We start from the raw sequence: 13,762 nt of genomic DNA on the forward strand, positions 1-13,762 counted from the left end.
AGTGTAAAAGAATGGGAGTTTTTTTCAAGATATAACCATAACCCTTTTCTGACAATTGTGTACTTCCATCTACAGTGCAAAAATATTAACATGTTAAGTACATTGTAACCGTGCGTAATGACATTGTAATGATGTGTAAGCACACCTGCGTTTACGAAGTCACTACTGTCAAAATACAGTCATTAGAGCCACAGTGTTACCAAAAAAACATACCTCTGTGGAGCAAACCCACCGACACGGATGCAAACATACATCCATCATTATAAATGACTAGAAAGGTGCAACACCACACACGTGGGGGAAGCAACAGCAGTTATTACACAAGTCATGAATTTATTATAAAAACAAAGCCCAACAACATGGTATTATTATACAACACTTTAAAAACTTCATTTGACAAGGTCCTGCATGAAATCTAAATGACAGAGGTTCCACAGCCATTATATAACAGAGCTATGGCACTGCCGTAAAGACTCAATTCAGACCAAGGATGAAAATAAAAACTTAAAATAATGTAAAATAAAAAAAAAAAAGATAGAAATCCATGCCCTGCGATGGACCAATCCGAGCTCAGTTTCATTTAAATACTTTCCAGTCTAAATGTGTTTTACACTCAGAGCTTCTGTTGCAGGGATACTGGGGGTCTGTACATTCACTTCAGAGGCAGCAAAGCAGTGCAGATAGTGACATGCTGAAGGGCTGCTTTCAGTGTAGCCCGTTTCAGTAAAGGATCCGGATCCACCTTTAAATAGAATCGATTCAGCATTAAGCAGGTCCATCCAGCTTCATCAAGGGTCCTTCTACTCTTACACCGATAAAACTGTACTGAAACAAGGGACAGAGCTTCGGAAAAACTACTCCTGCAATATCTGCTCACTGGGGATGGACTGTTTAGAAAATAAAACCTAAATGAATGGGAAGCAGATCAATAAAACTGCCAGAAGTGTCAATAGGGTGCAAGGCCATGGTAGGCAGCTTCAACATGACCAGTCTGCAAGGGATTCAAACTGCTCTCCGTGATCAGTCCATTTCCATGAGTTTCTATGTGTCCATCTCCTCCGTGTTTCGGTCAGGGTTCAGATGCCGGTTTGCTCTTTGATCCAGCCCCGCAGCTGGGTGACACGGCTGTAGACCCCCGGCTTGTTCCTCCGGGCACAGCCATCTCCCCAGCTCACGATTCCAGACTGGAACCACCTCCCACTGCTCTCCTGACAGACCAGCGGACCGCCAGAGTCTCCCTGCAGAGCGAGAGCGATGAGACACTGCACAGTTCACAGTATTTTACTTGCTCTTGCATATTGGAATCTTTATATTTAAATCTGAAGACAAGTCAGCAGGCGTTCTTTATTACAGGTTGAGATTGGGAGCAGGACAAGAGACCAAGTTACAAAATACTCTGAGAACGATATGCAAATTAAACACTGCCACGCCCGCAAGCAACACCCCACTGCCGGTTCCCAGCTCCTACCTGGCAGGCGTCGATTCCTCCTGTGAGATACCCGCTGCACAGCATCCTGGAGGTGACCTCCCCCGACATCACGGTGTCGCACACCGTGTCGTTGATGATCTTCACCTCCGCTTTCTGCAGGATGTTCGCAAGAGGCCCTGCGGACGAGAGACAAGGGGGTCAGACACTGTGCCGGAGGGACACGCCCACAAGCTCTTCACAAAGAGATGTTATTACTGTCTATCATCGCGGATAATAAAATAGAGCCGCACACACCCATTATTCGGATCAAGCGCCCCACAGAGGAGAGTCGCTGGGATTGATCGGGGCTAATTTACTTTATCCCCCCCACCCCAGTGTAACGAGTGAACAAGCAGCTGCTTGGGTTTGTGTGGATCGCTGTTCTTCGTGGAGTCATTAAGAAAAGCAGCGATCACCACAAACCCAAGCAGCTGTTTAACAAGTTTCACTCCATGGTATATCAGCCCGATCGACACCAGCATCCCTCGTCTGATTATCAGCCCGATTCTCTACACAATCAGTTTGTGTAGCTCCAATACAATTATGAATGGATGAATAGACGGATTCATTAATGAGTGAACTGATGCCCACCGGACTCTGCGAGTGCCCCCCAGCCCGTCACAAAGCAGCTCTTGCCAGCGGGGAAGGTGTGCGTGGCGTCGGGGAGGCAGAGCGGGTAGACGGTGCTGCTGAACTCCAGGGGGGCGCTGAGCTCCAGCACAGCCACGTCGTTGTCGAAGGTGAAGGCGTTGTAGTTGGGGTGCACGGTGATGCTCTTCAGCTTGCGGCTCTCAGCGCTGCTGTAGTCGAGCTGCGTGTGGAGCCCGCTGTACGTCAGCCAGCTTCCAGGATTGCGGTACCTGAGACAGGAGGGGAGGAGTTAATACCAGGATGAGACAGGAGGGGAGGAGTTACAGAGAGAGAGGGAGGGGTTACACAAGGAGGGGAGGAGTTAATACCAGGACGAGACAGGAGGAGTCAGTACAAGGATGAGACAGGAGGGGAGGAGTTACAGAGAGAGAGGGAGGGGTTACACAAGGAGGGGAGGAGTTAATACCAGGATGAGACAGGGGGGAGGAGTTACAGAGATAGAGGGAGGGGTTACACAAGGAGGGGAGGAGTTAATACCAGGACGAGACAGGAGGAGTCAGTACCAGGATGAGACAGGAGGGGAGGAGTTACAGAGAGAGAGGGAGGGGTTACACAAGGAGGGGAGGAGTTCATAACAGGATGAGACAGGGGGAGTCAATACCAGGATGAGACAGGAGGGGAGGAGTTACACAGAGAGGGGCAGGGCATCGCACAGGAGAGGAAGTAAAACCTCTCTCTGCCAAAGATTAGAGCTGCAGAAACATTACATTTTGATTTGCCCGATAAATTGTTCAGCTCTTGTGATCACTGTATAAGGAAAGGCGCTATATAAAAACCAATTGTATTTTTCTATGATCTTCATCTCATTTTAAAACTTTAACACTTAAAAAAAATAATAAAACCATTGAGAAACACGTTTTATACATTAAAAAACCACACACTTGACCGCGGTTTAATATGAAGCCCCTCCAGGGTTGAGGCGGACTCACTCGAGGTTGGTGGTGGGGAAGCAGTGCGCTGCAGAGACCAGCCAGCGCTCCGAGATGATGGAGGCTCCGCAGGTGTGTCCAGAGGTCTTGAAGTGGAGGCTGACCTGCCACGGCCACTCCCCGACGTCCGCGTTCGTCCCACCCACGATGCGGTTGTGCTTGTAGGGCCGCTTCCCACAGTCTGACCCAAGAGAGGAGGAGGGGGCTCTTATTAACATCATTTAAAAAGGTCCTCTTAGAACAGTTTACACAGTATTTTTACTATGCATTTACCATGGCTTGCCCTGGTTTGCCAGGTTTAAGAATATGCTTTACCTTGCCTCGCTATTCTTTGTAAAGCTTACCTAGGCTTTACCATGCTTTCACTGTGCTTTATTAAACTTTGCTGTGCTTTTAATGTAGGAAATTGTTATAAAGGCAATGAAGAAATGTCAGCCCATGCTGCCCTTTAAAACACAACCACGTGTCACTAATAAAACACATAGGAGAGGCTGCCAACAGGGCACCAGGGAGACGAACAAAATCGATCAATGGGTGTTTATTGAGGCTCGCAATGCAAGACCCATTGGGATCATTCATTGCTGCATCTCTACACTCACTGCAGTCCTGTTCATCAGATCCGTCGGCACAGTCTGGGCTGTTATCACACTCCGGGTTCAGTTTGCTCAAACACACGCCGTTCCTGCACTTGTAGGTGAATTCAGTGCAAGCCACCGTCGGGCTCCCTGAAGAACAAGGACAGGAGAAACAGCTGGGGTTAGAAACAGAGCTGCTATCGAAACACACACGGTGGTGAAGAGATCCAGATCTGCAAAAGAGACTCCCAGAGACCGAGTAGCAAAAACGTATTTACACAAAGAATAGCCAGACTATAAAAAACACACTCTGGTTTCCAGTTCATTCAGCACTCCTCCTATTACCCGCTGTATCATGATCACGGCTGTATGTGATTCTTGGTGCCAAATGCTGGGATTGCATATGTTTTTTTCTCTTTATAATGCTACCACCTAGTGGATTAGAAATGATAATACAAGACAGCAGTGAAAAATCAACGCCATGCTAAAAGCTCTTAAACCATGAATGCAGACGATCCCGGCTCTCTTGCTCGGTTACACACACACGCACACGCACACGCACGCACGAGCCTCACCTTGTTTGCTGCACGAGGCCTCGTCGCTGCGGTCAGTGCAGTCCTGGGTTCCGTCGCACACTTTGTCCTTGTCGATGCAGAGTCCGCTCTCACACTTCCACTGGTCTGTACCACAGCCTTCGAAACACACAGAGGACAGAGTGAGGCAGGCAGAGACACGGAGCATTGCTGTTACTAAATCCGATACAAATTATTTAATTTTTTTTTTTTTCAAAAAAAAAAATCACAAAAACTAAAAGACTGCAAATTTACCCCCCCCCCCCCCCCCCCCCAATTGAAAGCCATTAGCAGCAGCTACACTTCTAATGTCACAGAGTGTAGATCTCACACTCCACGTCAATGACAAAGCATTGGAAATATTTCAACCATAACAGAACCTACACAAACAGATCAAATACATTCATATCAACTTCGGTTTTGTTTTTTTTATTTAGATTTTAGAAAGTGTTCAGTGGCTGGCTCTACTCAAGTTGAGAGTGTACTTTCTCATGCACTCTTTGTATAACAGGTCTGACCCAGCAAAGAGCACTTGATTAGAGATGAAGATCAGAACTACGCTCAGTGCACAGGCTGAGGCGAGCCAGCACTTTGTGTTGGATGATTTCTCATGCCGGGTTTGCAATGCTAAAAACAGCCCTAAGGAGAGCTCAGGATAAGAGGAAGATCTCCCACTCACTGCAGGACTTCTCATCGCTGCCGTCCCCACAGTCGTTGACCCGATCGCACACCCAGTACTTGGGTTTGCACAGACCGTTGTCGCATTTGAACTGATCCTCCCCGCACTCTGCAGGACAGGGAAAGGGGGAACAACGTTACTCAAGAGGATCCTGGGTAATTAAGTTGGACAGTTTCTTCATTTGACTCAGTCAGCACAAAGAGGGCTATAAAAAAATCTGATTTTCTTTGTAGATTTTTTAACCCCTTAAGGTAGACAAGGAATTGGGTGGTTGTTGTTCAAAACGGTTTCTTCTTCAAAATGCATCGGAGAGCGACTCGTGTATCACGAGGAGGAAACTGAGGATTTTGGATGACCAGATCCAACCTGTTGCGTGCACCTCATTGCAAAAATAAAAAAAGACATTGTTTGCGGGACACACAGGTGTCCCTTATACCTTAAAGGGCAACACAGTTTATTTGACAGTATTTTGTGACACTCACTGCAGTCCACTTCATCACTCATGTCCCCGCAGTCATTCCAGCCGTCACAGCGCAGCGTCGTTTTAATGCAGAGCCCAGTGTTGCAGGCAAACTGACCGGGGCAGGCTGTGTGACACAGAGGAACAGAGTCAGAAAACACCACCATGCAATATACAGCACTCCCTCCATTTCACCATCCGACTTACTGAGGCGCTCAACCCCTTTGATCGAATCTCTAAAAGGTGCATCATCTACGTCAGGGATCATTACAAACTGGTTCACAGCAAAACAAAACGTGGTTATTAGTCTTGGAGACGGGCGCACTCACGGTTCCGCGGGTCGTAGGCATTGTAAACCGCTAGGAAGCCCTTATCGGTGAAGGACTCGTCCGAGTGGAACTTCACCACCATGGTGTTATCAGTGCTGGCCACAGCCAGGAGAGATCGTTCCCCACAGTACCTGATGAGGAGAGGAACACAAACCAAGCACTTGAGCAACACTGAGACTACAAATACTCAACTAGAGCGTGAAGTAGAGCCAGAAACAACAGCACAGAAACACACACGCACAGACACACGCACAGACACACACACGCACAGACACACGCACAGACACACACACGCACAGACACGCTTCTAATGTATTCAACACGAGAATGCAGGTTTACTTCTGGGACATGATCTCCACGTAGTCTTTTCCACAATCACTTATGTCAACGTTGGGCTCCTTCACACGGAACATGATGAACTTGAGACGGATTTTCATGTTTTCTGGTACCTGGACAGGGACAGTCAGGAGACAGACAGTCAATGCCTGTGCGCTCGGAGACAGCGTTTTAATAAGACAGCAAAGAAGCATTCGGATCTAAAATTCATCCTCATGTACAAAATCATGTAACAAATGCAGATATATGACAGACAGACGACCCACAGTCTGCTGTTCTCTACCTACAGAATATATAACACCGCACTTCAGTGTGATCAAATATGGTTCAATATCAGATTTTGGACAATATTTGATGACCCAGGAGTTTGTTCTTGTGCTTATCAAACTGGTACCTTGATGGTCCAGTTGCAGTCCAGGTTGGGAGGGTAGAAGCTGGGGTAGTGTGGAGTGCTGAAGTTCCCACTCTGGTCAGTCAACACCTGATCACAAGCTGCAATTGGAGGAAACAGAAGAACAGGGAGGGGGAGGAGTTAGGGTTGACAAATACCATGCAATTAAACCAGGCATCTGAAAACTACTGCGATTCAGCCTGCCCTTCTATTGTAGGAGAGAACAGTGATCTGGCTTGGTTTTAGAGAGCTGACAAAACGAAACTCAGACACAAGAAAAAAAAAAGGGAGAAATTCACAAGCAAGGAGTTGAAACGGGATTGAAGACAGCAGTGGAAAGGATACTGCAGCGAGGCACTGACCTGTGTTCCTGGGGATCTCGATGTACTCCGCATTGAAGCCTGGATGCTGGGAGCTGCTGTCTGAAATGAAGCTGACCAGCATGACGCTCCCCGACGACACCACCTCCAGGTTATTGGTAGGTGGGCGATTCCCACACTGCCTGTGAGGAGGAGGAGGAGGAAGAGGAGGAGATCATAGCCAGCAGGGTACATTGATACAAGCAGAGACCCTATTGAAACTCAGGGCCCAGTTTGTTAAGCCAACAATCTCCCAGTAGACAAGCTCTTCACCCATTCAGTGCCATTTAAGGACAGGCTATTCTGTCATGGCATCACCATGGAATCACATCACAGCAGGATGCTGTGCATTCAACTGCACAGGAGTTATAAAGAACCGTCACACCAGCGCAGGGGCCATTGGTAATTACCCAGTTATTAAAAGCAGTGGCAGTAATCTACAGCACATTTAAAAGAGATACGCCAGATAGCAAGAGGTTGTGTATTAGAATTCCTCAGCCTGTAAGGAGGCAGGGAGGCTGCGAGAGGGGCTAAGCACTCACTGAGTCAGCTGGTGCTTCTCCTCCGGGCTCAGAGAGTCATAGATGGAGACAAAGTCGTCATCGCAGTTGTCCTCCACGTCGAAGTCGGGAAAGAACAGCTGGATGGCTTTGCCCTTGGAGGCGCGGATCTGCCACTGGCAGCGGGACTTGTTGGGGTAACCGGGCGATGGGTAGCCGGGCGAGGTGAAGCTCTGTTTGGAACCGGTCGCTCGCAGCGTGTAGAAACAGGAGTCGGGAGTGTTCGTCATCCTGGGGTCTGTAACTGGAAACAATAAAACAATCACATCAGAGTCACCGCGGCAAGCAGACAGTGATGCAACCGAGCTAGCAATGAGGGGGGCAGTACTCACGCGACGCGGTGATGGAGCGCACGGTGAAGCTGAGCCCCGATCTCACTCCTCCCTGTCTGATCAGGCTCCGCAGCAGCCCGGTCACCCGACTGTCTGTGAACTTGGACAGGTCCTCAGAGTTCGAGCTGGGGATATCGAAGCGCGTCCAGTGATAGGCGATCACGCTGCCTTCGCTGAGAACACAAACGCGAGACACATTCTCACACACACAGAGCGGACGGGCACAGGCACTGAAGAGACACGACGATGCTAAAAGCATGAGGATGAAAAGCCGACACCTCAGGGTAACAGAGCGAGATAGAGGTGCAATGAGCTGGTGGGTCAACAATGGGAAGTAGCTTTCCGTCTGCATGGCAAACTGTCAATGTGTGTTCTCACACTGCGATTCGAAGCCACCAGCTACTCTGGCCTCCTGACTGTGGCTCACCTCCCCTCGATGCATAGAAACAGGAGACTTTGTTCCTTTTACAGTCACCCCCCCACTGAAGTTTAATTGACGTACTGTTAGCACGGGCGATGGCAATGAAGATTTCACTCCTTACCTGTATCCAGTAATGACAGATGTGTTGTAATACTTAAAAAGCACAGTGTCTTTAGAGTATATGTCTCGCAGCTGGGAATACAAAGAAAAAAAACAGGAACTTCATGTTACAAAAAGAGGAACGGGTCATTGTTAAATCAATGTCACTGTCACATGTCTGAAATGGATTTGAAAAAACATTTCTACTCGTTTCCATCTGCAGCAGACAGAGCAAGGTCACACTACAGTGAATTGAGACTCAGGTCAGCAAGCATGCCCTGGAATAGAACAGCACACCTGAATACACAAGCCTTGACTTCTCTAAACTGCACCAACACTTATCAGCCCTATTGAGAAAACGAGCGACAGAGAGAGATATTGGATGAAATATATAATTCAATGATAAACGTTTTACTCAGTGCTACTGAGGTAACACTAGAAGCTGCCCTATGCAGTGAATGCCGATGGCTGTGGTTTGAGGAAGCTGCTCTCACCAGGTCCTGCAGATTCTTGCTCAGCTCTCTGAAGTTCTGTGTTTTGGGGCTCCCCAGGCTGTCTGTGTATTCGATATCGTCGAGGACCAGGTGCCCGCTGTAGACCCGCACCTGATCAGAGGGAACAGAGATATCCTTGGTGGGGCCGACTTGAGGATTCCCTCTTCCCTCACTGGGCCTGACTGCAGCAACGAGAGAGCGAGAGAGCGAGAGAGAGAGGGAAGGGGAGAAGGGGAAGAGGAGAGGAGGGAGAGAGAGAGAGAGATAATTACAGGAGGAGACCAAGCAGCGTCAGAATAATAATAAAATGATCCCAATATTAAAATCATATTTAGTTTAGTCTTGATTATTTTAATTAAAGCTTGCGGTGGCCCGTGGACAAGCCCTCAAACAGGAAGGCGGTTCGGTGGAACCCACGGATCGCGATCGTTTCACTTCCCTTCGTACCTGCAAAGTACCAGATGAGGAAGGCTGCTACTCCAGCCAGGACGAGGAAGGAGAGGATCACCAGCACAGCGAGCAACAGCGAGTGCGTCTTCCGGGATGCCATCTTGTCTTTCTCTGTCAGGAACGTGACTCTCTCATGCCTCCCGTTCCTGTCCTGGTTATTAAGAATAAAATACAATTGAGAAAAGAAAAAGGAAAAACAACACCACCGTTTAAAACTACTGAATAAAAAAATAAGAGCACGTATAACAGCTAGAAAAATCACATGGAGCGGTTTGTTGTACCAGCTGCACAGGTCAGTTAGTCATGCGACACCACGCATAATATGCATGTAAGGTTTGTCAGCCAGGATCAGGATTCATTGTGAAATTGATCTCATGAGAATGCCGTTTGCCAAGGACTGCACAGTCTCTGTAACGGGCAGTGTTGCGTGATACACAGCCGTTACGGATTCTGTCAAGATCCTATAGCAGAGAATGAACCACATGTCAACAGGACCAAAAAGACAAAGTGTTTTTGGTTTGAATAAGAAACTTGGAAAACCTCCATGCTTCAGCCTCCTCAGCCTGTTGATCAATGACTAACTCCTCACCCCCGCTCGCTGGATCGGAGTCATGTGACTCACTGCAGAACACAACCTGAAACCTCCACCCAGCTGTGTCACTGCGGATCACTGCCCTCCCTCCCACAGAGAGATGCAAAACAAGGAGACCTCACCAGCCTTACAGAACACACATCCTTCTAGAAGCCTGGCACTCAATTCCACTGTAGTTTAGGGTGTTCTGTTGGTTTCATTCATTTTACATCCCTCCCCCAGTTAGATTTACCCACAGGGTTTGGATGATCGTGACATTACTGACAAAAACTACATCAGGTACATGCATCCTCCACCACAGGTAGTATAAAGTGACAATTATAGTGATCAGTGTGACAGACGGCTGGATGGGTGTACAGAGAGACACCCTCAGAATCTGCTACTCTCAAAAGCGTACGCTGAAGTTTGAATAAGCCCCCGTGCGACCGGCTCCGCTGCATCCCCAATGCCAGGGATCTGATCACCTTGCAGGGGAGAGCAACGCACTTGAGCTTCAGGGAAAGTGTTCAGTCATCTTGTGACAGGGCAGTGCATTCTCTCAGCGAGTCCCAGGTCAATCCAATCGAGCACTTCAATTCAATTCAAATCAATTCAGCACCGTCGAGAGGAAGCAGTAGCTGGTTTATGACCAAGGACATGTTGATAAAAACAGCAAGACAAACACATGTGCAATAAAACGCATTGCACAGTAGCTTTTACACTAATACAGGTCTGGGGGGTGACTTGTACAATAACTTAGTGTTCAAATAAAAAAAGGAAAAACGACAAGATACCAGAGGACGCTTTCCTTCAGTGTGCTCGATCTTAGAGAGTCTACCATAAACTGTGGATTTCCATTCTAGCAGAACAAAAACAACTAAGCAGGGAGGGGCTGTGAGCAAGTTCCAACTCGAAAACAGAGCTCGACTGAAGAAATCAACAGACTGTGTTACAACTGGAGATCGGTCCAAACGGCTCTTAAATACACATCGCTGCACGACTGGATAACTGGCTTTCAAAAACCACGATGTGAAACTAAAGGAACCATATGGGCCGGAAGACAAAGGTCTTTAACACCACAGGTCATTACACCCAGTTCTGAATGTCAGGTGATCCGAGATTAGTGCTAATCGGGGGCTGTGAAACCAGCCGCTAGGGAGTTTCAGTGGAGTGAAACCGGGGATGGATTGCAGCATCAGCTGAGTCATGGGGCCAGCTCTGCTGAAGCAGAAATGAAACAATGCAAGGACTGATACTTCACAGAGAGAGAGAGAGAGAGAGAGAGAGAGAGAGAGAGAGAGAGAGAGAGAGAGAGAGAGAGAGAGAGAGAGAGAGAGAGAGAGAGAGAGAGAGAGAGAGAGAGAGAGAGCACTGCAACCAAGATGTTTTCTACCTCCCGGACAGAAAAAAAGAGAGAGAGAGAGAGATACTAACTGGAAGTTCAAACATGACTTCAGCTCATCTATTTCAACCTGTGATCAATCATTTAAAAGTTTGTGATTGTCAATCCCTATGATATTAGAACTTCTTTTCAAAAGGGTTCTTCATTGGGACAGGCATTTAAACAATTGCAAACACTTGGTTTTGCAGGGGCTATAGGCTGAAACCTTCCCGGGGATGGCACTATGAAATCAGACACCACGAAAGGGGCAGTTCCCAGTCTGGAATTACTGATTCAGTGCCGAGAATAAACACATCTACTTCAGCAGTAAAGACTATTAAACTTTAACTTCACTGGCAGCTAACCTCCCTGCGTTAGCCAGGCTGTTAATAAGGGATCTGCTACCTGCTTAATGAGGTGTTATGAAAAGCTGGCTCGATCCTTCACAATCTCACCCCCTCGAGCAATGCTGTACTGCTGACTGAACCCAGATCAAAAGCCAGCAGCGAAGGTTAAAGAAGCAGACCAATACTTCTAGAATTCAAACGTTTGATTCAACTTGAAGCCCTGTGTGTGTGTCTGTGTCTGTGTGTGTGTTGGTTGGTTCTCAGACCACACCCCAGGCTGTGTTGGTAGGAACTATTGAAACAATGTTTCCTCTCCTATTGGCAAGACTGTTTTCTTTTCCAAGCAAACAGAAGTTCAAGCTTTGTGATTGGGGCTCTTAGAAAAGCACTCGGCAAACACACCACAAGACCACTGGGAATAGTAGAAGAAACCAAGCCTACTGTTACAAAATGATAACACTTTGGAACAAACAAACCCAAAAAAAGATAAGAAAAACATCAGCTGACCGGATCAATCCAGCTCAACAAAGACACCAGCGCTCTACCCGACTTCCCTCCCCCGCAACACAACTCTGGAAATGCAAATGTAGTTTGAAAATAAAGGGTGCGTTCACGGAGATCATTCGGCGCAGATTCTGTGCAGAATCTGAGCAATTTAGCCAATGATCTTCTAAGAATGATCTCCGTGAACGCACCACGCCAAGCACTAACAACCAAACAAGACAGAAGTCTATTCAAGTACCTGGAGGAGAGAGTTTCCTAGCTGCGTCTCCGAGCGGGCTTTTCACTGAGACGGCGAAATATGTCTGTGGTATTAAGTACCCCGACAAACAAGATAGCTTATCAAGTGTGAACAAGACAGAGTGTGGCAACACACCAGCGAGCACCTGCTTTCAGAAACACTGCAGGCCCCAACAGGCCAGTGACGGGGCTCCAGGAAACAAGGTGATCCCTATGAACAAGGAGTCTCTTATTCCCATCCCTGCTTACTAATGACGAAACATGCACCTGTACTCGAGGCACGTCTCCCGTGCATGCTGCGGCCAGCCGGACTCCAGCTCTGCCACCCCCGCCCCCGTGTTACACACGCTCGCAGTGTACACCGCGCCTTTATGAGTGACCACAGAGACAATGTATGACATTTGTGCAGGAAATGGAGACCTCGCCTCGACACGGCTTCTGCTCGTTTGCAAGTTCATCGTCTCCGTGTTGTTTATTCGAGCTTAACCTGTCGGTGGCCATGATGAGATCAATACCAGCCAAACTAAACCGTGACCTTATTTTTACCATTTCATCAGACACAACCCCAGAATGTGTTTTTAATCGATCGGATTCACAAGACCAACAAATAAAAAAATAAATAAATAACTTACCTCCGGGTGAAATTCTACCACCGACCCCATCTTCAGTAAAAACAAAACGAAACAGTTTTGTTATCAGATTGTACCCAAGTTTAAAATCCCTTACAAAAAAATCTTCCTCCTCCGACAGGTGTTATTCTTGTTATTTAACGAATAAAAATTAAAAATACACAATATCGTTGAGGCTTAAAATCCTTCCTTTTTTCCTTCTTTGTCTTCTAGTTGAAAAACGCGTTGTCTCTAAAACTACACTCCCTAAAGAATAAACGTCATTTAATTTAGTTTGCTTAGTTCAGGTGTCTGGAGTCGGTGTCGTGTACAGCTGCTAAAGATATAGCGCACGTCCTTCTTAAATATTTTTCTTATAACCGAAACTTTTTTCTGTCTCTCTCTCGCCTCACCAAAATCCCAGGAATGTCACTTCCGCTCGCCCCAGGTGTGTTATGGGTGTGGCTAGGTTACAGGTTTTTTAGGGGGGTGGGAATTAGCTGCTCTTAAAGGACCAGGGATTTTGTTTTATATTCATTCATTCTCTCTCTCTCTCTCTCTCTCTCTCTCTCTCTCTCTCTCTCTCTCTCTCTCTCTCTCTCTCTCTCTCTCTCTCTCTCTCTCTCTCTCTCTCTCTCTCTTTCTCTCTCTCTCTCTCTCTCTCTCTCTCTCTCTCTCTCTCTGGTGATTCAACACTGCACGATAATGTCATTTTGAGCGTTCGGTGACACGAACAGATTGGAAAAACATTAACAATAAAAATACTATTTCGAGTGTCGTGTCTTACACTGTGCACGACAGGTGTAGGGTTCATATATATAATGTGACCAGCAGAGGGCGTTCACAGCCTAGTCTGCAATAACTATCAAAACAATTACTCGTCAATTTGAATTGCACGGTGTCCTGCAGAATGTTTGGGAAAGACGCAGTTTCCTTTATTGCTAATAAAATGACTTGAAAGTCCAGTTTTACTATTAGTGTTAGAACCTGCGGACATGGTACACAAACT

The 13,762-nt window shown here is 47.1% G+C and overlaps 1 protein-coding gene across 3 annotated transcripts; it reads right to left on the reverse strand.

The window, feature by feature from the left end:
- Nucleotides 1-94: 94 nt before the first annotated feature.
- On the reverse strand, nucleotides 95-13,220 carry LOC131709141 (suppressor of tumorigenicity 14 protein homolog). 3 transcript variants are annotated; one of them, XM_059011154.1, is made up of 19 exons: nucleotides 13,167-13,220; nucleotides 12,778-12,807; nucleotides 9,103-9,256; nucleotides 8,656-8,837; nucleotides 8,184-8,254; nucleotides 7,642-7,814; nucleotides 7,292-7,553; nucleotides 6,753-6,892; nucleotides 6,394-6,491; nucleotides 6,003-6,112; nucleotides 5,664-5,794; nucleotides 5,357-5,461; nucleotides 4,875-4,982; nucleotides 4,199-4,315; nucleotides 3,648-3,773; nucleotides 3,049-3,229; nucleotides 2,060-2,328; nucleotides 1,469-1,605; nucleotides 95-1,238 (listed from the first exon to the last, which is right to left on the reverse strand). In XM_059011154.1, exons 2-19 carry the CDS (start codon nucleotides 12,805-12,807, stop codon nucleotides 1,077-1,079), a joined length of 2,556 nt encoding a protein of 851 aa, XP_058867137.1. In that variant the 5' UTR covers nucleotides 13,167-13,220; the 3' UTR covers nucleotides 95-1,076. The 3 variants fall into 3 exon arrangements, with proteins under 3 accessions (XP_058867137.1, XP_058867139.1, XP_058867138.1); XM_059011156.1 differs by lacking the exons at nucleotides 12,778-12,807; nucleotides 13,167-13,220 and adding an exon at nucleotides 12,147-12,270; XM_059011155.1 differs by lacking the exons at nucleotides 12,778-12,807; nucleotides 13,167-13,220 and adding an exon at nucleotides 9,646-9,666.
- Between the last annotated feature and the right edge of the window lie 542 nt (nucleotides 13,221-13,762).

Source organism: Acipenser ruthenus, chromosome 41 (genome assembly GCF_902713425.1).
Source record: "Acipenser ruthenus chromosome 41, fAciRut3.2 maternal haplotype, whole genome shotgun sequence".
Classification (NCBI taxonomy): Eukaryota; Metazoa; Chordata; class Actinopteri; order Acipenseriformes; family Acipenseridae; genus Acipenser; species Acipenser ruthenus.

Bases quoted from the DNA above. Each gene is read 5' to 3' on its own strand.
- LOC131709141 (XM_059011154.1), bottom strand. From the start codon at position 12,807: ATGGGGTCGGTGGTAGAATTTCACCCGGAG. The intron at 7,815-8,183 runs GTAAGGAGTGAA...TTGTGTTCTCAG, and splicing joins TCTGTCATTACTGGATACAG to CGAAGGCAGCGTGATCGCCT. The intron at 3,230-3,647 runs GTGAGTGTAGAG...CTCTTGGGTCAG, and splicing joins ATCTGATGAACAGGACTGCA to ACTGTGGGAAGCGGCCCTAC.